Below are 26,232 nucleotides of genomic sequence, written 5' to 3' on the forward strand. Positions count from 1 at the left end.
ACTAAAGCATTAAAGGGAAACTGTTTCAAGCTTTAGGTTTCCCATCCCAGTGTCTCTATCTTTAAATCCCATGTCAATTTCAGTGTGTGCTAATAATTCCCCTCCCCCTTATTTTGTTTGCATGCGCCACTGAAATCCTTTTTTTTTTCTTTTTTTTGCACTGGGGACACTATCATTTGCATCCCCTTCAATTACCAAGTCAATACCAGCAGGGAACTAAACCTTGCACAGCTCCTTTTAAGCTATCCCTTCTGTTATTGTTTTAATTCAGAGATTCAAGACTAGAAATAGTCTCATATCGTTAGACTCATTCTACATGTAAAATAAAAATAACAAATTTAAAATGAGGGAGAAATGGAGTTTGTACACCAATGAAGGAAGAAGAAGGGTGAAAGGTACAGATCTAAAAGGGACAACAAAAGGGTGGGAGGGAACCAAGGGAATCTGTATGCTTCTGAATTACCTTCAGCTTGGAAGTAAAACAAGGGGGAAAGCAGTATAAACACATTATCAGAAAATCTGTGTAAATAGTGACCAGAAAGCAAATTGAGAAAAATCAGTGCAGAATAACAAAAACTCAACAGACATCCATGGTGAAAGTGAAGGAAAACATCCCTACATAACAGGTCTAAGTCTAAAATGAGAAAATTCTATTCTGTTACAAAACTCCATCTACCAATTTGATGACACAAACTTTTTCTTTGCTATATTTTTCATTGCAATTACTTGGTATGCTTCTAAAATCCTAGGCTATTCTGAGAAGAATGAATCATCCCATGGCCATCTAGATACACAACAGCTGCCTATTAGCTAAAAGATAAAATTATAGCTAGTTTTCAAACAAGACTGGCCTCCTCTTTTCGGCATAACAGGAGGCAGCACAAACACTGTTTTCAGTGGGATTCCACAAGTATGTGGTAGATTTCTTAGTGTTCACAACAGAGAATGCCGACTCAGTGCAAAATATCATTTAATTTTAAAAGGGACTTGGGGCAATAAAGCAAGAGGAAGCTTTCAGGCACTATAAATGACAGAATTATTGTGGCATAAGCTTTCATGCATTTGAGACCACTTCCCTAGATACTTGAAGTATGATCTCAGTCAGCAAATACCCATCTGACATGCATGAGAGGGGGGAAAATAGCAAGGAGCTGATCAAAAAGCAATGAAATGCAAGAAGCCCTTTCTCACATTACTGTGCATAGCTCAATTATATACCAGCACTGTGATCATTCAATAAGGCAGTAACAGATAAAAACACAATCTTCCTGATCTAACCTTGACGGTTGAAAGTTGTCAACAAGCCAGAATGGAATCCTGTGCCTTATAAGCAAACTGAATACTGGATGATAAAATCGGAGTCCAATAGTACCTTTAAGATCAACAAAGATTTATTCAAGGTCTGAGCTTTCGAGTGCAAGCACTCTTCCTCATGCCCTGAATAAATCTTTGTTGATCTTAAAGGTGCCACTGGACTCTGATTTTATTGCGCTACTTCAGACCAACACAGCTACTCATTTGAATACTGGATGATAATCCAGCCTCCTTTTCCTGTTAAGCCTATTAGTTTACATACCATATATACTTGCATATAAGCCGACCCGCATATAAGCCGAGTCACCTAATTTTATCACAAAATCTGGGCAAACTTATTGACTCGCATATAAGCCGAGGGTGGGGAATGCAGCAGCTACTGGTAAATGTACATTAATTGAGCCACCAGTAGGTTAAATGTTTTTGAATATTTATTTCAAAAACAGTAAACTAGCTCTGTGTACAAAAGAGGGCCAGTGAACCAGAGCAGAACAACAGCACCCAAAGGGGTATGGTTGAGGCCGGGGCTGGTAAGATAGATCTACGCCCCCCCCGGGATTTGGGACCTGAAGTAAACATCATCAGGACCTCCTCTCCACCCGCCAGTAGTGGGAGGGGGGGGAGTTGAGTTCACTGATCTCCGCCATGCCGGTACTGTTTTATGTCTTTTAATAGGGGTTTAATGGGGATTTTAAGACACTGTAACCCGCCGCGAGCTGTAAGGGAGTGGCAGGAAACAAATATAATAGTAATAGTAATAGTAATAGTAATAGTAATAGTAATAGTAATAGTAATAGTAATAGTAATAGTAATAGTAATAGTAATAGTAATAGTAATAGTAATAGTAATAGTAATAGTAATAGTAATAGTAATAGTAATAGTAATAATAAAAGTTGGCAACCTCCTACAACAAGTACAACAGCTACCAAACTGGGAGAATGGACTACTCTAGCTACAGTGCCCCCCCCCACAACAAAACACTGAAACAAAGAACTGTAAAACTCAACACTGAAAGAAAGAACTGTAAAAATCAACTTTTAAAAGAAACACAACCACAAGAAGAAAAGGCAAACAATGCTGCCCCTCAGAAAAAAGAAGAAATAAATATTAGGAGAAACAGTAAATCCCAAAGCACCCCCAAAACCCATCTTACCCCACCCCACCCACAGAAACCAAAAGAATAGTTTGGAAGAAGTAAAGGCAAAAGGGAAAAAAAGATCAGAGTCTCTCACTCAAACCATTGCTGTCCTACAAGCAGCCAGAGCAAGCAAGCTTCAGCTTGCAGGAGGTTTGCAGAAGCAATGTGGGAGTAGGCTGTTAGTTCAGTTATCGTATATATCCACGTATAAGCCGAGGAGGACTTTTTCAATGTGAATACTGTGCTGAAAAACTCAGCTTATACATGAGTATATACAGTACTTTATATTATCAACTGTACACCATACTGTGAATTTGTGATAAATTACCTAGTGTCCCTTTTAGAGCACAACAATTTTAGGATGTGCACATTCCTTTTCTCTTTGTTGCTCACAATTATTCCCCATGCCACTAGAACTGTAGTTTTTTTTCCTTTTTTGGTTTGTTTTTGCCATCAAGACACAGCTGACTTATGGTAACCTTGTAGGGTTTTTTCAAGGCAAGATAATCTATTCCAGATGTTATTCTGACCCAGAGTTCACGGTTGTCAAAGAAGAGAGAGGCTGTAGTAACAGATATGTAACTGATAGGTATGTCTACCAAGCAGAAGAATTACAAAGATCTTGCAACTAAAGTACAAATTATCTTTCCAAATTCTTCTTCACAGATAATGCCCCAGTTGGCGCCTGAGGATTTCCCATTTGGAGCCTCTCCCCACATTTTAAGGCTCTCAGAAACCAAGACAACTTACCAGGCATGGAGATGGAAGACGCAGGAAGGAAACACGATTTGCTGATCACCTGGATGTGACACAGAAATGTCACTGACTTTGGGGAAGGGGGCAATACTCTGATTTCTAGGCAAAACTCTATGGTAAGAAGCTAATTCTGCCATAGAGTTTTTGTCAAAAAAAACAGAGTTTTGCCCCCTGACATTGCTGACATCACTCTTGGGTAACGCTACATTGACCTGGAAACCCTATTTACAGATGCTAAGTTTACTGGCTTGAGGAGAATCATGATCTGATTCTATATAAGCAGCATCTCCTATTTCTTACAGGTTGGAAGTAACAATTTCCTGTCCACAAGAAATCAGAACTGACCATGCCCACAGTCCTGCCTGCACTGCAATATGTACTCTCTATTCATACTGTGAACAATATTGTACCCTTGCTACCCTCCAGCTGTTATTCACAACTAGATTGGTTTGTCCACATAGGAAAATGCATTTGCAAATGCTTGTACATTGTTTCACAACAACACAACAGGCAAGAATGTGCAACTGAATGTGTGAATGCAGTACTCCAGATGGTGCACAATGTGCTACAGAAGTTTCGTGTATCACAAACAAAAAGGAAACATGATTTAACCTTTGATTTGTTAGGTCTCCACCACCTCTGAAATAAAATACAGCAGGGATCTGTCATAGGCCCAATACTACTTAATATAATAATTCCTTAATAACTTAAAAGAAATATAACATTTATTTATTTTATATTGTATTTGTAGATGATATGAGGTAAGGAGGGACATTTTTGAAAAGATCTTAATTCTGATGTGATAAACTGGAAGATGGAGGCAAAAATTTACCAACAAATTGGAATAAGTTTTTGTTTAGGGTCCGCACTAAAGGTGCACAAACATACATGTACAATTCCAGCAACCCTTTGGTGCACATCGTCGCTGTGTATTTTGAAAGGCTGCAGCAAAAAAAGAGGTTTTTCACCCCCTGCAATTCAAGTAATTTGTTGAAGTGCTTTTGCTTTCACAAAAACGAGTGAGTTAAAGTCAGCATACCTCAGATGGGAAGTGGTAAATAGGCTTCACTGAAATGGCCAAAAATAAACTCCCCCCAAAAAACACAAATGAGATTAGACAGACTGGCTCAACAAAACAAGCCACAGTCTTGCAACCTGAGAGAGGCCAGGACATTTGGATGGTCATTAATTCATAGGGCACATAGAACCAAAGTTCCAGAGTTTGGCTATCACATGAGAACTCTAGAAGTCATCTCTTTGTTTTACTTAAAAACTTACTCTTTGGCAAAGTCATTAACATATATATATAGATTTTGATACAGTATATATTTGTCCTTTCACAGGGGGGTGCGGCGGCACCATGGCGCTGTCCTCCTCTGTGCTGCCTCGGAGCTCACCAAGGTGCGGAGGAAGCCAGCGGTATGCTGCCACTGCCACCACCACTCCTGTGACGCTAGCCTCCTCGGCAATGGCTCGGTAAGTTCCGAGGCGGCATAGAGGAGGACAGCACCACACCACCGCCGCTCTGGCCACCTCTGCCACGACTCCACATCCCCTACAGTGAGAGCGACTGTGGCATCTGTGCATGTGCACTGCCGCATCTGCACACGCGCACACACACGAGCACGCACGCCACCCAGCCCCTGCTGTAGGGGTAACGGGGCGGGCGCAGTTAAGAACCACTGGATTAGACAATATTATGTTCTTGCACTATCAAGCATAAGTTACAAACAGTTTCGGTAAAGGAAGCTAATTTCTTCAGATGGAATATTGCTGGAATAAAGGGTAGGAACCTGTGCAGAGTTTATTCAGTCTATAAGTCCACTAAATTAATGGGCTTAGACAACAGTAATTCTACATAGGACTTACTGTTCCCCCTGCCCAGCCTCTTTTTGACTCTCAAGCCAGTAGGTTTTGTTCTCAAGTAAGCGTGCACAGAATCACAGTCTGCAGCTTTTTAGGACATAGTTTATTTAACTATGCAGCCAGCTGGGTGACCTTGGGCTCGCCACAACACTGATAAAGCTGTTCAGACCGAGCAGTGATATCAGGGCTCTCTCAGCCTCTCCTACCTCACAGGGTGTCTGTTGTGGGGAGAGGAAAGGGAAGGCGACTGTAAGCCGCTTTGATACTCCGGGTAGAGAAAAGCGGCATATAAGAACCAACTCTTCTTTTTCTTCTATGAAAGAAACAAAGTTCAAAACTGAGACAGAAATCTAACTGGGGAGTATTATGAAGTAGTTGGGTTGGTAGTTGTGGATAGAGATGGTCGAGGGTTGCCCCAGCCTAAGACCATTGAATAGACCCCAGCCTAAGGGGAATAAGACCCCAGCCTAAGACCAATAGGCTTGCACTGAGTCAAGTACATCAGCATACAAGCCTCCTGAACTAAGAGTCTCTTAAATTCATTTAAATGTTCTCTGTTAAGAAACTGATTACTGTGTGCAAGAGACAAAGATGGGACAAAATCTGAATTAATTTGCTTTGCTTCTGTCCATCATTTCTGCTGGCTGTGGCCCACCATTGGCTGCGTTGGAATATGTAAGCTCCATACTGTACATAATTCAAAGACATACGGAGAAAAGGAGCATCGGAGGAGATGTATATTTAGGACAGTGAGATTATAAATTTTCTGATGTTTTTCAAAAAATCTCATCCATTGTCCTTATTGGCTCAATAGGAGACTTCCCTGATGGCCTCCAGGGCCAACAGAGAGAATGGATGAATGAACAGCTGAACAGCTACTTAGGTCTCTCTCTCTCCTCTGTTTCTATACAAAGTTGTTTGTTCTCTTCCAAATAAAACTGTTTTATTTATTTAAGCAGCCTGGTGCTTCTCTCTCTTGTCCATTTAAACTCTGCCAGCACGCTGCCCTTTGCCCTACCAGCCCCACTAGGTCCCAACTACCACTGCGTTGCCTGAGACCGACCAACCCAATAACATCCACAGGTCCCCCTCAGATACCTCCTCCATGGCCTGAACCAGTCTGACCTCTCTGGGGGATTTATCTAAGTTGTCTTTCTGGTTATATTATTGTTGATCAAACCATTGAAATTATTTTAATTTAAAACCACTGTTGGGATTATTATTGATGTCATTCCTGACTATGTTATATGCTTAGGTCGTACCATGTACTACCCTGCGACCTTATATGTAAACTGCCCTGAGCCTTATGGGAGGGTGGTATAAAAATCTAATAAATAAATAAATAAATAAATAAATAAATAGTATACATTCATGGTTCCACACTGCCTGCTCCCCCACTCCATCCATTCACTTTAAGGCTACCAGTTGCTTGTTTTTGGCATCAGAGAACATTTAAAATAGAAACGAGATTGAGCTAGATGGCTCTGGTTCTCTGGCAGCAAGTAGATTTTAAAAATAAAAACATGTGTTTCATGTTAATGTCATTGAAAGCACAAGTGCAATTGTAAAAATGGTTGTAGCTGATGTAATTGAATGTTGTGTTTTTAAATAGTAAGTTAAATAAAAACTGACTTGTGTATTAGTTGACTGCGAATGCAGATCTTATGATAAAAATAAATGAAATCATTTCTTGTTATTTTTCTATTAACCAAAATAACTAGTATAAAATTATAGAGCAGACTTTCTCAGCTTTTTTACCATTGAGAAACCCCTGAAACATTCTTCAGGCTTCAAGAAACCCCAGAAGTGGCGCCATCATGCAGAATATGCTTGAGAAGCATAGCTGTGTACATGCCCACCCAGGGCCTCTCCCCTTCCCACCCCGTATAGACCCATCATTGGCCATTGGCATGACAATATATGGTCAATATAACCCAATAATTTTAATATATTTTTAAAATTTGTTACTTTAACTCCCACCCATTCAGGAAATCCTTCCAGGTGCATCAAGAAACCCCAGGGTTTCTGAAAACCCTGGGCTGAGAAAGCCTGGTATAGGGGGCTGAAATCTTAAATTCTTGCCTGAGGCTCAGATTTAGTTACAGCTTTCGGGCACACAGAGTCATATGCACATGTTTGATATTTCAGCTTATTATCTTCCCCTATACCTTTGCGTTGGTTCAATATTTCGGGTTGGTTCAATATTTTTTTTAACCTAGAAAACATACTTTAAAGTGAGGACTATGTAAAACTATGTAAATGCACTTTCTAATGTTTCAAGTTTACTTTCCAGTTGAGTTCTTTGAACTGAAATCCTTCATTGCTTATTCACCTTTTCCCATAACCATTCAAAAAAGATATCACTTGAATTCTTAAGGATGAAGGATAATATTGGACAAGTTATCTGAAGAAGGGAGCTTTGACTCTCCAAAACTCATACCCTGCACATCTTGTTGGACTCTAAGGTGCTACTAGAATCTAGTCCTAAAAGACACAGTCATATTCCACAGCAGTGTTAAACCTTGTTTGTAAACAAAGACCCTCCAGGGTCATTGAGGCTAATTGCTAGACATTGGCTGGGTGCCCAAGGCTTCTGACTGAACTCCTAAGAGAAAAATGTGGGGAAATTCCATGAGACTGCACAATGTAACATGTTCTTTTCAAATGGACTGCTTGTTACCACAGAAGAAACTAAGTTGCCCACTGTACCTCCAGTTTTAAAAGCAAAAATATAGGCAAAAGAACTCCAAATGATTAAAAGTCATTTCAGCAATGCTACATACATCTACAGCTATTTTTTTAATTGCTTAGATGATATTTAAGGATCTTAAGGACATTTCAGAGAATAAAAAAAGACTATTCCCTACAACTCAAACTCCAACACCATGGCAGTACTCCTGAATAGTTGGGAAACAGAGAGGGTAATATCCTGTTTCTTCAGAGGACAGACTTCAGGAGAAAGCTGCACTTCAGCAATCAAGGGGAGGCATTTAAAGATCTATGAAATGGTATAATAGTTTCTCTTGGTGTGTGCTACTTTAAGAACTGTATTATTAGATCTCTGTTGGCTTTGGCCTTGTCTTAACTTTGTTATTTTTTTAAGCATATTGTTAGCCACTTTCTGGGTTCCATAAATATTAAATTCCCAAGATGGCAAAAATATGCACTCAAAACTCATGATTCTTATGCTTTAAAAGGGGGAAGCAGGGAACATATAACAAGTTATCCGATTTACAGCTAAACTATAGGATTTTCAAAGCAAGGGCATTCAGAGGTAGTTTGCCATTGGCTGCTTCTGCCTAGCAAGCCCAGACTTCCCTGGTGGTCTCCCATCCATGTATTAACCTGGGCTGACCCTGCTTAGCTTCTGATGAGATTGAGTTAGCCTGGGTTCAAACTGAAAAGAGTACATATCGCATTATATCCCATGGAGAAGGAGAAAGAGAAAATGTTCTGTAATCAGCCCTAGAAAGTGTTTTATCATGTCCTGAAGGTTTGTCACATATATTTGTAAGAAAAAATTCACTCTGTCTCTCATCGATGAGTTTAGTAACCTGCTGGTAATTAGTACAAAATAGTTTGATTATTTCTACCTATTCTGTTAATGTCTGTGCTTATTTGAACTGTGGGAGGAGGCTTGTTTTGTTCAGCATCCCCTCAGTGATCCCTCCTTCCGAACCAATGTTTCAATTGCTGTTTTTATGTATTCACGGGTATTTGAACTCTCTTTGAATGATGCCTCTCTCTGCAGGGGGGATGATTTTAATGGTTTTAAAATGTAATGTTATCATGTATGTTTTAATTTGTTAGCAGCCTCAGTGGCAGGAAGGCAGGATGTAAATGTCGTAAATAAAATAAACAAAATGCTTACCGCGGTACAAAAGATGCAGCTGCAGTCTTGCAGAGTGGTCATCTTATCCAGTGAATATTCACATAGGCACAATTTGCACATGGCCAAAGGCTCCAAGGGTAATTCTCCAACGTCTGACATTCCATCCGTCATGGTGTGGTAACAGATTTTTCCAACAGAAACCATCAACACAAGCTTGCCTACCAGTTGGGGGGGGGATGTAAATAAGAGATAGTATATTATCACAATATTGTTAGCTAAATGTAACTGCTGTTTAAAATTCTGGCATTTAGGAGGAGATGCATTGGAAGGAGCTGATATCAGGGTTGTCAGTCCCCAATTGGTGGAAAAACAACCAGCAAAAACCAGGGGAGGGGGCACAGTAAATAGAAAACACCAGGAAAAAAGAGGGGGTCGTGTAATCGTGACTCCGAAACTATAGTAAATAATGCCTCCAACAAGTGCAAAATAGTTATTTATAAAGCACCACAAGGTCAATCATAAATAATAATCAAACGATATAATAAATCTGTGTACAATAATACAACAATGCAACAAGTATAATACAAAATACAAAAATAGTTCAGCCAACAGGTTAGTTCCAACTGAAGCCCAAACAAGGATCCAGTAGTCCCTCGTTTCGCAGGGTAGCTTCTATAATGGATCTAAATGATTGATGTGAAATAATGTAGTAATAATACACTCAAAAAATGCAATTTAAGTACATAAATTCTATTCTTTCCCAACAGAAGTAATAATATTATCAAGTTCCTCTATGCCAATAAAAGGTTACTGACTGACTGATCAAGTTCCTCAAGGGAATAAATAACAAATTGACTTAGAATTCTCCAAAAAGTTAACTAATTCTACGATTTAAAAATTATGAAAAATGACTTGATTAGAATGATTAGAATTATACATTATAAGGGTTGTATAAAACAAAAAAACAGCGCTTAGTGTTAAATCAGTGGTACTTTTTCAAGCTGTACATCAATGACCCAGGGAAGGAGGAAATTACAATCTCATAGAATATCTCCTTATCTGTGAATGATTGTGCTCACTGTTTAAATCAGACTGCAGAAGAAGTGAGCCCAAAAGATGTTGTGCTGTGCACAGCACAGCCAATCCTGGCTGGGATCTCTTCTCCTGCCCCCATCCTCTACTGTTTCCAATGGAAGAGAAAAGAAGGCATTTAAAGGGATCATAGTGTCTTTGAATGCCTTCTCTAAACTGGGAGTTCACTCCAAAGGCATTGAAAGAGACTGAGAGCCCTTTGAAAGCACTTTAACTGCAGAGAGCTGACAAAAAATATCTTACCAGTATTTTCTGGATAGTTTTTCAGCTGAATATAAATAGCCAGCATTTATACAGCTATCAACATGTTGTCCTGAAAAATAATTTCAGAATTTTTTGGGTTGGCATTTTAATAACTGAATAAATGCCAGCTATCTATATCCGGCTGAAAAAATATCCAGAAAATAAGGTATTTTTCAAGGGTTTTATCAGCTCAGATAAGCTGAATACACACCCCTAATTGGGAGTCAAGAGAAAAAGCTGGCATATTACTGGTTTTAAGGAGAAAAACATACTTGTAGCTCAGAAATTCTGAGGAGCACAGTACAAACTGAACCGGAATCTAACACAGGGTGCAGAATGGTGAGATCAAGGGGCACAATGAAAACAAGGGTTCAAGCAGGCACCATTGTGCAATATAAACATTTTTTTTAAGGGGAAGGGAGAAAGCATGATGGGAGGCTGCCTCTGTTGGACATAGCACAGCATGTCATGAATTTTAGCCTGGGAAATAAGGGGAGGAAAGCCCAGATTCAAAAACACTAGATTTGACTCTCAGCATCCAAAGGAAATCCAAGCGAGGCTAAAACAAGGTAGGTCTCCTAATGAAGTAACACTCTTGCTGTTGTTTTTTTCCTGATGCAATTCAGCTGCACATAAGGATGAGAGCAAGAGGTAAATTCAGCTGTCAGTGTTACATGCTTTTAAATGAATTGCACAGCAAAAGGTTATTGAATTGCTGAGGCTGTTAGCAGGAAAGTAACCATCTGCCTCAGAATGCTTATAAATATGCCCTGCCTGCTTTCCCATGCCATTAGCCGCAAATAATTCCATGTGAGAACAGAACAGGAATTGCAGCTTTTTACCAGAAGCTTTCAGAACAATGCCTTTAATCCAAGTCAGAATCCATAAACCACCTTTCCATAACTGCTGCAACAATTATCGTTATCAGCGAATCATCAAGCAGTGCAATGACACATCAAAGGCTACCTTTACTTTCATCTGGAGTTTACTCTTGTCGCGACACCTACATACATCTTTACCAACAGCACATGTGTTTGCAGGTCCCCTTTTGCAAAGGCCTGCTGCTAGCACATGCTGAGAAGCACCACACATAGTTAGTTCCTCCATTTAGTCTCAACAGCAGGCAAGCTTTCATGCTTTACGGCTTGGAAAACATCCCATTCATTTTAGCTTTTGTGGAGTAAGATTTCTGTTCTTTGTAAATCTTGTCATGGATCTCTTTCTAAAAAACCAAATGAATAATTTAGGACATAGCAGTCTGCAGATTTGGCCTGCAATCCTGCACATGCTTGGGAGAGTAAGCCCCACAAATCACAGCAGCCAAATTTGTTATTCATAAGTCATCCCCAGTAAAAGGTGACCAGATTGTCCCACTTTTGGAGGGACATCTGGGGGCACCTGGCAAATTGTACCTATGTTGAAATTTGAAAAATATATATTACAGTACTATTTTTGTGTTCTATGCGTTCTAAGAAAAAAATTGTTGCTCCATATAGACCATATTTTAATCAAGAAGCCCCCATCCCCCCAGTCAATGGTGTCCCACTTTACCAATGTTAAAATCTGGTCACCTTACCCCAGTAGTATGTGCCTCTCTCGTTCTTCAAGATAATGGTTGTTCAAATTGGCTGAGAACTGTTGAAGGAGTACTGCAAGGGCATAGTTTCTCCCCTTCAGTCCTGATACAGCTAGGCTTTCAGAAAGCCAGAAAAAAACTTAAAACAATGGGTTTGGGACCTGTCCCTGATAGGGGCTGGCTGCAGTGACATCCCACCAGAACATACCTCACTAAAAGCCTTTCTTGCCAGCAGATTACATAACGGCACTATAGGGCCTCTTCTGCATGATGGATAAGCTGATGAAAATTTACTCTGCAAAACTGATTTTGCTCTGCATGGTGAACTGCCTTTAAGCATCTTTTAAGTGTTGTTTCTGAAAGATGCTTTTCACCGATTCATTTATCTCCTGCCTGCCTGAGACGAACTATTAGTCATGCAGAGAAGCTCCTTAGTTATGCAGATTAGTGACTGCATTAGAGAACAAAGCGGCGTTGGCAAAACTACAGGGGGCAGGGCTATGAATTGTTTCATGCAGAGAGCATTGCAACTTAGTTTTTCAACAGACTATATTCAATGCAGAACAATGATTGTAATATAATAAAGCAGTCTAAACTGGTTGTTTTTTAAACTGTTTTGTTTTGCTCTGTGCAGAATACCAGAAATCCCTAAATATCAAATACCACTTCAATGTCCTGCCTTCAGCCCTTTTGGAAGGGATGCACAATGGATGCATCCCTGCTAAATGGGGAAATCTGAGACTATAGAGCATAACTACACTGCATTGCTCCTACTATAGTGACATTCACTCACAATATATCACACCAACTTTAGTAAACTCCCCAGGAAGATCAGAGCTGATCTACACCTTTCTGCTTCTCTCTGATTTCTCTTCACAAAGAACACACACAACATCGCAACATTTTGGGTGAGGTCATGCAGCATACTTAAGTAGATAGTTAAGTCCTTAAGCAAGGCTGGATTATAATGACACTGTTAAATTTATTTGCTGCTCTTATTATTTTATGTGGCAAGGATTTAAACTGATTTTATATCAAAATAAAATAAAATAAAACTGATTTTAAAACTAGCCCCTCCAAGAGAAAGCTTGCATTGTGGTCTATTGCTTAGAGCAGGCTCTCTCAACCAGTGCTGTTAAATTTATTAAGCATTGATTGGGTGATATGACTACGTATGATCATGTCATCCCACCCACCCCTCCCAAAATGGCCAAAGCTCACTGAATGGCCTTGTTTGAGGAACTTTCTCTCAGCCTAACCTACTTCATAGTTTTGTGAGAATAAAATAGAAACCCTGGGATTTCTTGACGGCCTTGGAAGGGTTCGCTGAATAGGTGAACACAGAATTTGTTAGGGTGGAAGACACACAAATGCAACATTTGTTTAACAATGCAATCCTAAACAGACTTATTCCCATCTTAGTCCTTGAAATCAACAAGTATAAAGGACTGTAAATCTGTTCAGGACTGCCCTACAAAAACTTGTCAGCATCCAAAATACAAGGTGTCCCCCGTTTGTCATCAAGATTTACATTATATCAAAATAAGGAATACTATAAAGAATACTAAAGAATATTATATTCATAATTTTCTGTTAGTGCCTTGCTACTCATTCGTTTTTATCATATTCCAGAACATACGTCATTTGGGGAGTCTGAGATGATGAAAACCCCCAGGTAGGACCAGCATTCCCTGTAAACTGGGTGCATGAATGGCTGCTCATTAACACGGGAAGCAGTAACCTGGAGCTGTGCAGGTTTGCCCACAGCCTATTTTAAGATTACAGTAGTTATATTCTCTTCAGGATGTGACTTGTTCAACTCAGGTAGGGGGGAATGGGGAGAAAGATAGCAAGGAGTTTAATGTATCAGTGGCAAGCCTGTTTTAGAGATCTAGAAGGCCACCTGTTAAGAAAATAAATTGATATCAATGAATAAATCCAATGCTAATTTCCCTAATTTAAACTAATCTTGACATTTTTATTTCCTTTGCTTGAACCAAATTGAGCTAAAACAAATGATAACCTTATACATTTATTTTGTTAATCCTGTAAGGGCTTTGTATGTGTTAAACATCTTCAGTTTGGTGTAGTGGTTAGGAGTGCGGACTTCTAATCTGGCATGCCAGGTTCGATTCTACACTCCCACATGTGCAGCCAGCTGGGTGACCTTGGGTTCGCCAGGGCACTGATAAAACTGTTCTGACTGAGCAGGAGTATCAGGGCTCTCTCAGCCTCACCTACCTCACAGGGTGTCTGTTGTGGGGAGAGGAATGGGAAGGCGACTATAAGCCACTTTGAGCCTCCTTTGGGTAGAGAAAAGCAGCATATAAGAACCAACTCTTCTTCTTCATTATGTTGTCTACTAATTCATGGCCTATATGTGTGGATTTGTAATTCTCATTTCATTGTGTCTGAAGAAGTGTGCTGTGCACATGAAAGCTCACATCTTAACCATTAGTGGCACTTATATTTTTTAAAGAGCCATGTAAAGAGCCCTGTCCGGGCCTGGACAGCCACCCTGTCCCGGTGGTGTCCAGGTCAAAGGCCCAATCCAGATGCGCCCAGCAAAGCTCGCCGTGTCCAGATTGGGCCGGCCCTTGGAGTGCCCGCCTCCAGGAGCCGGGGATGGCTTCCCCGCAGCCCGGCAAGCACACCCAGTGCCTCGAAGAGGCAGCAGGTGTGCTTGGCGGGCCAGTGGGAAGCCATGGACTCACCGGGGGGGGGGGCTGGGGATCACTTCAGGTGCCCTTGGCACACCATGGGGAATCAGCCATGCCGTTGGGGGGGAAGGGGCTTTCAAAACTCGTTCTTATGAACGGGCTTTGAAGCTAGTTGTGAATAAAACTTTGATGACCTTAAAAGTGCCATTGGACTCAAACTTTGTTCTGCTGCTTCAGACCCATACAGCTACCCACCTGAAACTGTTTGCCTGACTCATAAATCAAAATCTGCATGGAATATGTAGACCTTTATACTGATCATTTCACCATGGAAAAACTAACAATATCAGCTCTCATTTTTCTTGCACTGACAATTCTTAGCATTGATATATACTAACAGTTTTAACCTATTTAATGGAGGGCTGAAAAGCTGAGCATGCAGTAGAACTATGGATTAAACAAAATTACCTACCTTTCAGGGTTAACAGCAAGAAGTGCACTGCATGACACAGGAACCAGCAGACGTAAATCCGAAAGTGACAGAAAAACAATGCCAACAGGAAGTGAGAGGGTGGGGAAAACTGTAAAGCAAAGAAACCACTTATGTGGCAATGTTTTGAACATGATGCAACAAGAAGAAACACGCAGTTATTTTATTTGAACACAGACCATAACAGCAAGATTAAAAATTAATCAGAAAAGCTAAACTTCTACTTTGCAAACTAAATGGATGTTTATTAATGTTCAACTCCGGTGAGCTCTTATAAAAATTAGACAGCTGTGATCTAGTCACATGACATTAGAAGCACAGATGGATTAGTAATCCAACTTCAGGCTAGCTAAAGAGGACATTAATGCTTGGTGTTAAGTGTGGTGTTTCATTCTAAAGAGGTGGTTTTCGAACTTCATTCTGAGGAACTCCAAGATGGCAGGACAAGTTTTCTTGAAAGTAAACTTAATTGTCAACTTCAATCTTTTTGTTTTATAGACTGAGACGGTGCTGTGGGGCACACTATCAATTCATGGTAGAGATGCCAGACCCCCGGTGGGACCTGGAGATCACCCAAAGTCTCCCCAAAAGGGAGCTGGTAACCTTAAAATCAGTGGTCCCCAACATGGCATCCATGATCTCACACTGACATCTTTTATTTAATTATATATGCTTTGATTTATACCCTACCACTCTCAACAATGTCATCTAGTGGCAGCTAGTACCGGCCCAATATTTTTAGATGGGGTCAGATGGGAGGTTTGCCCAGCAAGGCTTCTGTGGAGGTGCAGGCTTGAATAAATGTTGCTTTGGTGGCAGCTGCCACAACAGCGCAAATATCTTTACTGGAGGACTGAAGGTATGCAAGAAAGTATGTTAAAACAATCTGCTCATTTTTAAAAGCATCCTGTTAAACAGCATTTCTACCTGAAACGCTGTAGAATTACTACTAGCATTATGCACTTCCTCACTCCTGACATTTTTGCAGTTGTGTCCCCATCCTGTGGCAGCCATTTTTTGGTTGTGCTCACTGTTGTATCTGTAGACCTGCTGAGGACAGAGCTTGAGATCTGCAGCAGGATCATAAGCCTGCAGTGTAACTGACCAATGCGCAGTGGGATCCTGTCTGGCAGATCCAGTCAATTTAAAGGGAACTGACCAATATTGCACACTGGCAGGAAGACCAGGGCTGAATCTGTATGGAGCTTTTATTCCAATCCCAGGTCAATTCAGTCCCCGCTGTCTTCACTGCATGCGATTTCCATTTTGATTTTGTCCAATTTAAATTTTCTCTCTGCAACAAGCATGATTGATCTGGAGTGACCCTACCTTTTCCCTGCAATATCCTAGAGTGGATATAACTCTCAATATTTGAAAAATCAGCATGAGAAAGCATGCAGCTCTCTCCTGGTTCAGAGTCTCCCTTGTAAAAAAAAAAAAAAAAGCCCTGATTGGCCAAGGCTTCCTCGTTCCCTGGTTGCAAACTTGCCTTAAAAGAGAAGCCCTAACTTCTCTCGGCAGAAGCTCCAGAAGCCCTAACTTCTCTCGGTAGAGATTTGCCTCTTGGTTTTTTTCTCCCTCCTCTGCTGTCTCCAATCTTCTCCCCCCCCCCTCCTTCAAGAACAGAAAGAAATATGCTCCTGCTATGCTTGTCTCCCCCCTCCCCTTCTGAGCTTCCCTAACCACATGCAGAACACTTTTCTGTTTCAATGGGGGGGGGGGATAAAGGAGGACCCGAGTTCAAATTGATCTGGATTCAGCAGTATCCACAATGGAATAAACAAAGTAAGTGCAGATGCAGCCGTATTGTGTGGCTTGTGAATATAAGTTGGGGTTAGTTGTGGGTTTCTTCGGTTCAGTTTTGACTCTTGTACCATCATGCTGTGGTCACAATAAAGAGCTGATTGAACTTCCAGTGTCATAGCGTCTTTCGAACCCACAGATCTAACACCAACCACTTTGTGTCATGTTTTTAAATGTATCCACAGGTTCAAAATATGCCTGCAGGTCTAAATAAATACATCCTCTACTTATTTGTGTTGTAAAAGTAACTGTTACTCTATAGCTGAATAAGAATCAACCAAAAAGAAACCAGTTAGCATAATTCAGCAAAATTCATGTCACAGGATATAAGGAGAAAGCCAATAGTTGTTGGAGTTTATGTATAATTTTGCAGTTACTTTTACCCTCCAAAAAAAATCTGCTCTCAGGTTAACAACTGGTACTGTTTTTCTGAGGCATTTTCACACTGTGAGCACCAAGATGGTGTATTCTAATTCATGGTACTTCCACAGACTTTCAGGATCACTCCCATAATCCTGCTAGTCAATCATTCCATATTAGCATCCCGGACCTGTGTGCTTTGCACACAGATGCACAAGGAGAGCCAACACCTTTATATGGGTAATAGAAAAGACCAAGTATTTCCTTAATCTCTCTCAGACCACCCACAAACCCCATAATTGACAATGGGCTTGGATTTACAGGCCTTTTCATTTGTTCATGCTTTATTGTGTGTAATATCTGCACCTCCATCTCCTATCTCTAGTTCCTGAACAGAAAAGATTTGTCCTAGCTCTCTAAAATGGTAGGCTTAAAAATAATTTCTGCCCCAGAACCTAGAATTCCCCCATCTGAGACCCATAGTCAGCCATGGTACACTGTACTCAGCTAGAAGAAGAAGAGTTGGTTCTTATATGCCACTTTTCTCTACCCAAAGGAGTCTCAAAGCGGCTCACATCCGCCTTCCCTTTCCTCTCCCCACAACAGACACCCTGTGAGGTGGGTGAGGCTTAGACAGCTCTGATATCACTGCTTGGTTATAACAGCTTTATCAGTGCCGTGGCAAGCCCAAGGTCACCCAGCTGGCTGCATGTGGGGGAGTGCAGAATTGAACCTGGCTCGCCAGATTAAAAGTCTACACTCCTAACCACTACACCAAACTGGCTCTCAGACTGGCTAGATGGACTGTTGGCTGGAAGTGACATAATTTAAAGGATTATACTATACTATAAAATTATAATTTTTTATAAAAATAAAATTATACTATAAAACTTTATAATTGTTAGTCCTGCCAAGGACCGAGCTTGAGATCCAAGGCAGGATCATAATCCTGAGAACTTGATTGGCCAGCACGTGGTCAGATCCTGTTGACTGGATCCTTTTAGTACAAAGTGAAACTGACCTATAGCATATGCTGGTGGGAAGATCTTTTGTTCAATATTTGTATATAAACTGGGGTTGTTGGTAGATTTCTCTCAGTTCAGTTTTAGGTTAGTTATTTCTTGTGTCATCATGCTGGGGTCACAATAAAGAGCTGAAATGAACTCCCAGTGTCCTGGTCTCTGAATCCAGGGACCTAACAATCATGACGATTATCCACCACAAACATGTATGAATTTGCTATCCCCTTTTCATCTAAGAGGCCAACAAAGCGTATATGGAATAAAGTTATAGAAAACAATATAGAAACATCATGCAAAAGCGGAGATAAAAGCTGACGAGAAAACAGCAGCCATGTTAAAATGCTTCAGACTCAATTAACTTGCTGCCTTCTCAAAAGTTCTGCAAAGTAAAATGTCATTACTCATCTCCTGACCTTTTCACTCAAGCTTCAGAAGCTGTCCTTGAGAAACAATTCCACATTCTGAGAGCTACCAATGAGAAAACTCTGGCCACATTCAGAAGACCAGAGTAACGACAGTTTCTTGATGGCCCTGGAAGGGTTTCCCAAGTGGGTGGGAGTTAATTAATTTTTAATATCTTTTTAAATTATTAAACATTTATTGAGTGATATGACCATATATGGTCATTTCAATACCCCCTAATAGCCAGTGGTTGTGCCACTTCTGAGGTTTCTCAAACAATGTTTCAGGGAGTTCTCAATGGTAAAAAAATTGAGGAAGGCTGTACTATGGTAAACCACTTCTGCAAACATGGTAAAAAAGGCACTCCTGGCCCCCACCCTTGCCACTTGAGCATCCAAGACCACAGCCTTCTCAAGAAACACTCCTAAACTAAAAGCCTGATCTTCAAGACACAATAGGATCTAATCCCAGGCTATGACAAACCCTGTGTTAAGGCTGTGTTTCTGCCTCTTGCCCAGAGAAAGCTTTGCCTTTTATGAATGAGTCATATTGAACTCCTCTAAATGTTTTCTTCATTATTCCCATGACTACAGCAGAGGAACAGAGGCAATGCATTATACTAGTCCTGGGCTTCGTCTTACTAAAAAGTCAATACTGTTAAGTGGGTGTAAGTGTAGGCACTAGAGATCAGTGGATTTTTTTTTTAAGCTTGGGGAAATAAGACTGCAGTTTGATCATACCCTACTTGAAGGCTTTAGAGAATCCTACAAAAGCTTCCCTCCATTAACCACGGAAACTCAGCTGCTCTCCTGAAATGTCAGGAGGGGTAAAAACCCTAAAAACAGAATTCACACTTCCCAGTAAATAACAGCAGCTGTTGTTTAATTTCAAGTCTCATCAAAGTCACTGCAGTCATTTCCTTTCATTTCAGTGGCAGTACAAAGAGAGCAGAGTGGAAGGACTTTTAACACAACATTGTAGTCAATAACAGGCAAAACGTATGAGAATTTGCATGCTGGCTTGTTTTGAAAAAATTCTCCTTGTCAATGCCAAGTCCTACACGTCAAGGTCTCTGGACAACCGACAACAACAACACTATTAGAGTTATGATGCCCAAGAGTTTGTAAAATTCAGTCTCAAGCAGAAAATGCAATCGGGTAATACACCTAAAGCTGCAGTGCGGTCCATTCCTGCACTTCTTGGCCATAGACATGCATCAGGTTTCACTGAGCTCACTGAGACATTTAGCCTAAGGCCTTGGTCATATAAACACTTGGAGTCATATGGCACACACTATATGAAACCACAGAAATTGTGAGTTTTGGCATATAAAGAAGCAAATGTGTCCAACTTTGAGGGTTAGTGAGGAAGAAATGTGTCCTGTATGATTTGGCAGTTTCTTTTTTAAAACTATATATTTTTTAAAAACACCGTATTTCATTTCCTTTCTATATTACATTAATGACCAGTTAGAAACTAGTACTTTGTATGTTCGAGACCAAGACAATGGACCACTCCATGCAAAGTTATTTGGCTCAGGCCGTTAAGTAAACAAACTGCAAATTTACCCAGCACTTCTAATGGCCCTCCATCTGCATTTTTTAATACAATTCAGTCTCCAGAGGTCAAAATGCTGGTGCTGTGGTCAAGTTCACTGGAACAGAATAGAAGGTCTTGTGGGTCGGACACGACTGAACGGATAAGGAAACCCTCTGCAGGTTCTGTTCTGACTGGGAGAAATGCTAAAATTCCTCTTTTACAAAGTCTCTGTATTTGTAGGAACCCAGTAGTTGAAGATCTGCCACACTATCTACTGGAATGTCCACTTTACACAGATCCAAGGAGGAAATTTCTAAATAAAATCATTCCAGGGGCATTTTTTTCAGCTCATGATAAGTTAAGGCAGTGGTCCCCAACCCGCGGGCCGAAGGCCTTGGCGCTGGGCCGCAGCTTCTTCTTCCCTCCCCCCCTAGCAAGAAGCTCGCCAGGCTGCGAGCAAATCAGCCGCCAAAGCAGCTGATTAGCTCGCGGTCCAGCAAGCTTCTTGTTTCGGGAGGGGAGGGAAAAGAAGCTTGCTTTAGCGGCCGATTTGCTGGTGGCCTGGAGGGGCCGGGAGGGGGAGCCGCGGCCGCCGACATGGCAGCGGCGCAAACACGCATGCGCGGACTGGCGCGCACGTGTGTTTGCGCCCCTGCCGGGCGCTGCCGCTCGTGTGCGGCAATCCGCGCATGCGCGTTTGCACTGGCGCTGCTGCGCGTGCACGGGCCCTCGGGCCGCCCTCTCCCCCCACTCCGGAGCGGCAGTCCACAGCGGGCGAAAGCTTGTGGACCACTGAGTTAAGGTATTTGCTTTCCGATACGAACACATTGGTGACACAAAGGATTGGCACCTTTCCTTTGGCCACAAGAAAGATTCGAGCTGGCCTTGTGGCAAATACTGTGGGCTAATGAGCAGAAGGTATGGGTTAATGTATGCAATTTTTATTCTGCATTTGTTTTTAATAATTTTATTGTAACTGATTTTGCAGTGGCCTATGGACTAGTGCAATAAAGTTTGACTGAATAAGGTCTTGTGGCTTCTGGGTTTTATTGCTATTAAGAAAAAAAAACCCAGCTCTTCTGTGTATAAGGGCAACCAAGTTCCTGTGGCTTCCCATGGCAGCTTATTTTCAAAAAGGAAGGGCAAAGTATTAAGTTCTTCATGTCACACCAAAGTCCAGTGCCTCAGAGGAGATATGCAGGAACTCATTAAAACAAATAGTCTAGAAACCTTAACAAACAAGCAATGCAACAATCAAATGGCAGAATCCCCACTTCAGCCATGAAATTACTGGGAGATCTTAGGCCAGCCTCTCACTCTTTCTCCACCTACTGCACAGGGTTGTTGTGAGGACCACATTAAGGAGGGAAGAATCATGTGTATCACCTTCACAGGGTTGCCAACTTCCAGGTGGTATCTGGACATCTCCTGCTGTTATGACTGGTCTCCAGACAACCAAGATCAGTTCTGAAGGAGAGAGTGGCTAATTTGGAAGGTGGATCGAGGCCTCTCCCCTCTCCAAATTCCTCCCTCCCCTGATTCTGTCCCCAAACCTCCAAGTATTTACCAATATAGAGCTGGCAACCCTATACCCTCAGCTCTTTAAGAAAGAGCAAGGGGGGGGGGAGATAGAATGAATGCAGAAGCTTTTTAAAAAGATTGTCAGCTGTTCAGTATAAAATTGGGGGTGGGGGAGTTCCTAAACCTTCTGGCCTACCAAAACCACTGAAACAAGTCAAGACAATATCAAGCTTATAAAAAGGGAGGCAGGAATCCAGATCTTCCCATTTTCAGAGATGTGTTTTTATTGCTTCCACCAAGTCCTGATCTTTCATCTGCCCATTTGTGCCCACATTCCTCCCCCTCCATAGCTTTAACACTGCCACTACCTCCAAATCTGAATGCATTAAGAATACACCACTTGTAAGAGATGCAACTGGAAGAATTGATCCAAGTTCCAGATTGTTTTTTCCATTGGGGGTCCTACTGAAATGAGATTGATTTGAACTTGGGTCTTCCTATTGAAACAGAAATTGTTCCGCACTCGATTGGGAAAGCTCAGAGTAGGGAGGGGAGCCAAGTGCAGCTGGAGTCTCTTTCTTTCTTTTTTTGAATGGGGGGAGGGGTGGGGAGAGGATTTGAGACAGCTGAGAGAAGTTAGGGCTTCTGGAGTGCAGTCCCTTTAAGACAAGCCTTGCAACCAGAAACAGGAAGTCTTTGAACTGACGCCTTGGCCAATCAGGGAAGACTGCTTTGCTACAAGGCATAGAGAAGGGAGTTTATTCAAACAAAGCAGGAATCTGCACATGTCCTTATGCCAATTTTTCAAATATTGAGGGTTATATCCACTTCAGGATATTGTGTGGGAAAGGTAGGGTCACTCCAGATCAATTGTGCATGTTGCAGAGGGAAATTTTAAAGCGCCCAAAATCAGAATGGAAATCAAATTCAGTGTAGACAGCAGGGATTTATTTGGACTGGGAGTGGGTAAAAAGCCCAGTGCAGACGACACCCAGATTTTCTGGTTGTACCTTCTCTATCCTATTTCTCAGCATGTAGTCACTTAAGACCTTTGTATCATCTTGCCATTTTACCTCTGGTCACAATGTTGAACTTATGGAGAAACTCTGGTAGACTTCCACTGAAACCAGTGGAACAATAACCCAAAGTCAGGAAAGCAATAAGTCCTTCCCCAAGATTGCCATGGAGAACAGGAAGGTTGTGATCAAAACCGTATGACAAATCCTGCAGAAGAAAAGCCCAATTCATGCAAGGGATAGAGAATGACAGCTAATGCTCTATAATCAACATACAGAGTGCCCCAACTTATCCAGCATCAGTCAGCAGTAGGGTTGCCAGCAGAGTTTGGGGAGGGGAGGGACTTCAATGGGGTATAACGCCATAGAGTCCCCCTTCTGGTATGGCCATTTTCTCTAGGTGAACTGATCTCTGTTGTAATCCAGTAGATCTCCAGACATCATCTGGAGGTCAGCAAACCTAGTCAGCAGTGCAATACAGCATATTTTAAAACAAACCCAAAACAGATAACAGTTAGGAATCTACTCTGCTCACTGAATAGTCAGCCACCTCAGAGAGTTCAGTACAGACTTTCATAGTTTTAATTTGTTGGGCGAGCAAATAAGCCATGCCTTACTCTCTGTGGGTTGGAGGAGATAAGAAAAAGCTACATAGTAAACAGTCTGTCCTCAGAAAAATACTCTCAGCTGTATCTCAAGATGGACCAAGAAAGGAATTTAAGAACATAAAAAGAACCCTGCTGGGCCAGACCAGCAGTCCATTGAGTCCAGGATTCTGTCTCACTCAGTGACCAACCAGTTCCTATGTTATTCATTTTATTTATTCCTCATCTGGCATGCGTCTAATAGGAGATCCTTAGATGGCCTGATTTTCTGAGGTGGTTTGCTATTGCCTGCCCCCACATCACAGCCCTAGTATTCCTTGGAAGTCACTCTTTCAAGTGCTAGCCAGGACTGACCCTGTTTAGCTTCTGAGATCTGATAGGACCAAGCTTGCCTGAGCGATCCAGATCAGGTACCAGTTCCTATGGAGGACCAACAACAGGACATGGAGGCACCTTCCCTTGATCTTGCCTCCTGGCATTGTGATTCAGAGGCTGGCAGCCTGCCTGCCTCTGAACGTGGAGGTTCCCTTCTGTCACCATGGGACCTCAGTGGGGTGCAATGCCAGAGAGTCTACCCTCCAAAGCATCCATTTTCTCCAGGGCAACTGATCTCAATAGTCTGGAGATCAACTGTAAAATCCCACCTGAATCCCTAATTCAGAGCCATGGGTGTTCTCTATTGGCACACAGACTTCTGGGCAGCAGTTGCCATCACTGACAGAGAAAGGGGCTGGGGACAGCAGGTTCCAACTTGACACTGCCTCCATACATACATCTCTGCCCAGTTTGCCCATCTGCAGAAGGCTAAGGCTATTGGTGAAATTACCGTTTTCCCTCTTTTCCCCCAAACATACATGCTTGCACACTGAAGCCATCCATGTCTTCAGAAATAGCTCTGGCAAACTTATTAAGAAAAAATTCTGCACTGTTTCTTTAAGCTTTTCAAAATATTTATATTTAACTGGAGTTACGGGGCTTACATTTGTACTTTATCATATAAAACCTTAAAGCAACAAATCTCTCATGGACTAAGGAGAAGAGGCCACTTTGTACTGTATTGGAAAATGTATACAAGAGGTCTATAAATATAAACATATGGATTTTATTTTCTATATTGGAAACTGGATAATAAAATAACCCACATGAGGAACCAAAAATATTTATATTACATATTTGCCAGCAGAATTTCACTATTCCTAAATTCCTAATGGAATTAGAGAAGGGGGGGGGATGAGACTTGAGCATTTGTGATTTAAACAGGATACAGGCATTTTTGTTCATTGCATGAAATTTCCAGTCGATTTGCAATCCTCCTTTGATAGAAAGTTTGACACCATTTGGAACACCATGCCATTAAGTTTCTACTTCCATGTAATTATGGGGGGGGGGGGACATTTCCAACCATATCTCCAAGCAACTCTGCATCCTGGTAAACCCAATATTATTTCCCCTTTACTAAATATATTTTTTAAGAAACTACTTTTAACCTCAGAAGTATTTTCTAAGCATTGCAATACCGACAGCTGACATTAAAATTACGAACCCAGAAAGGTTTCTGTTTTACTTTTCCCATCCCAATGATGCTTTAATTAGTATCTCCTCCTGTCAAGAAACAGGTCACGCCAACATACCTTGCAAAAGGAGAGGAGGATTCAGCCCCCAGCAGTTTGACTTCTCAAAGGCTCTCCGTGAGTTTCGGTACTTCCAAGACTCATGTCACAGCCAGCAAACGCTCAGAGCTACGAGAGACATATTTCATTCTTTTCTTTCCCCTTCTTCCACCTCCCCGTGTCTGAAAGCTTTACACATTACAACTCCAAAGCAGGACTCATCTCCCAGCCCTCCCTCCCTCCCTCTGAGAAATAATCTCCTCCCTCCCATTAAGAGCATGTTGCCATTATCTTTGGGGGAAAAAACCACACGTCACCATACATATATGCAATAGCTGTGAGAAAGCGGCACTTATTCATGCAGGAAGCTTAAGGCACAGCACTTCCTAGTTCCCAAGTCTCTTTTCAACTACAGGTGATTATTTTTAACCCTCCCCAGTCCTAGCTGATGCATACCACAGCTGCAGGGGGGGGGGGTCTGAACTTCGTAAGAAAGATTATCATGACTCCCTCAGTTGGATAGCTAAAGATTCAGATCTTGAACCAAATTTTTTTTTCATATTACCAAAGAGCTTCTTTAAGGTAGCTGTATTTTCTGTACAGCAGATCCTTAAACAGCTGGCTGAGAGGCAGGAAAACAACCAGGGGCTTTTCACCTATGACCAACTCAGAAAAGGCTGCACTTGTTGAATTTCATCATGCCATGCAGTTATTAAAGGCACAAACGCAATGCGATCAAGGAAAGAAGGTAGCAGTCCCATCCAAAGAGACAGGGAGAAAATTATCATAGACATATTGCAGGGGGGAAAGGGTATAGCAACAATCACTGAAATCCAAATCCGCAATACTTTTAATTAAGATTGACCAAATTACATCACAAAGGACTCTTAACCACACTGGATATTAAAAACAAGGGACACAAGAGAAAAAAACATATATTTTTTCTGGCCATGTGTTTTTCTCCTTCTCCTTTAGAAAAAAACAAAAAATAAATAAATCCACCTCATGAATAGTTTGGAAGTACACAAATGCTTGCACAATCGGTTGATAATAATAAAAGGTACTGCATGACTTTTAGCTTTGTGTTTTGCAAAAGGACCAACACACCTGCCAACTCCCTTGTTTTATCTATTGTAATAAAGAAAAACAATGACTATGATTTGTAAAAGCATCTCTGACATCCAAGCAAGGTACGAAGCTGTACACTGTATAATGAGCAATAATGTGGCATGTGGAAGCAACACTGATGCCAGCGTGAGGCATGACAGTACTGGGGAAAAGACTATTAACGATAATTACATAAAGAAGAAGAACTTTTTTGTACCCAGTTTTTATTACATGGAGTCTCAAAGTGTCTTACAATCTCACCTTCTCTTCCTTTCCCCAC

The 26,232-nt window shown here is 41.4% G+C and overlaps 1 protein-coding gene across 4 annotated transcripts in view; it reads right to left on the bottom strand.

The window, feature by feature from the left end:
- The window catches only part of RNF144B (ring finger protein 144B), a 45,678-nt gene extending 19,446 nt beyond the window's left edge, over nt 1–26,232 (bottom strand). The window contains exons 1-4 of one of the 4 annotated variants that reach the window (XM_077353044.1): nt 26,214–26,232; nt 24,867–24,974; nt 14,950–15,058; nt 8,946–9,124 (exon numbers count right to left, since the gene is read on the bottom strand). In XM_077353044.1, coding sequence (XP_077209159.1) covers nt 8,946–9,110 — 165 coding nt within the window. In that variant the 5' untranslated portion in view covers nt 9,111–9,124; nt 14,950–15,058; nt 24,867–24,974; nt 26,214–26,232. Of the gene's footprint in view, nt 1–8,945; nt 9,125–14,949; nt 15,059–24,866; nt 25,078–25,167; nt 25,238–25,410; nt 25,430–26,213 lie in introns of those variants that run through there. The other 3 variants (XM_077353045.1, XM_077353043.1, XM_077353046.1) reach the window with 3 other exon arrangements.

The sequence above is a fragment of the Paroedura picta genome, chromosome 9, assembly GCF_049243985.1.
Source record: "Paroedura picta isolate Pp20150507F chromosome 9, Ppicta_v3.0, whole genome shotgun sequence".
Lineage (NCBI taxonomy): Eukaryota > Metazoa > Chordata > Lepidosauria > Squamata > Gekkonidae > Paroedura > Paroedura picta.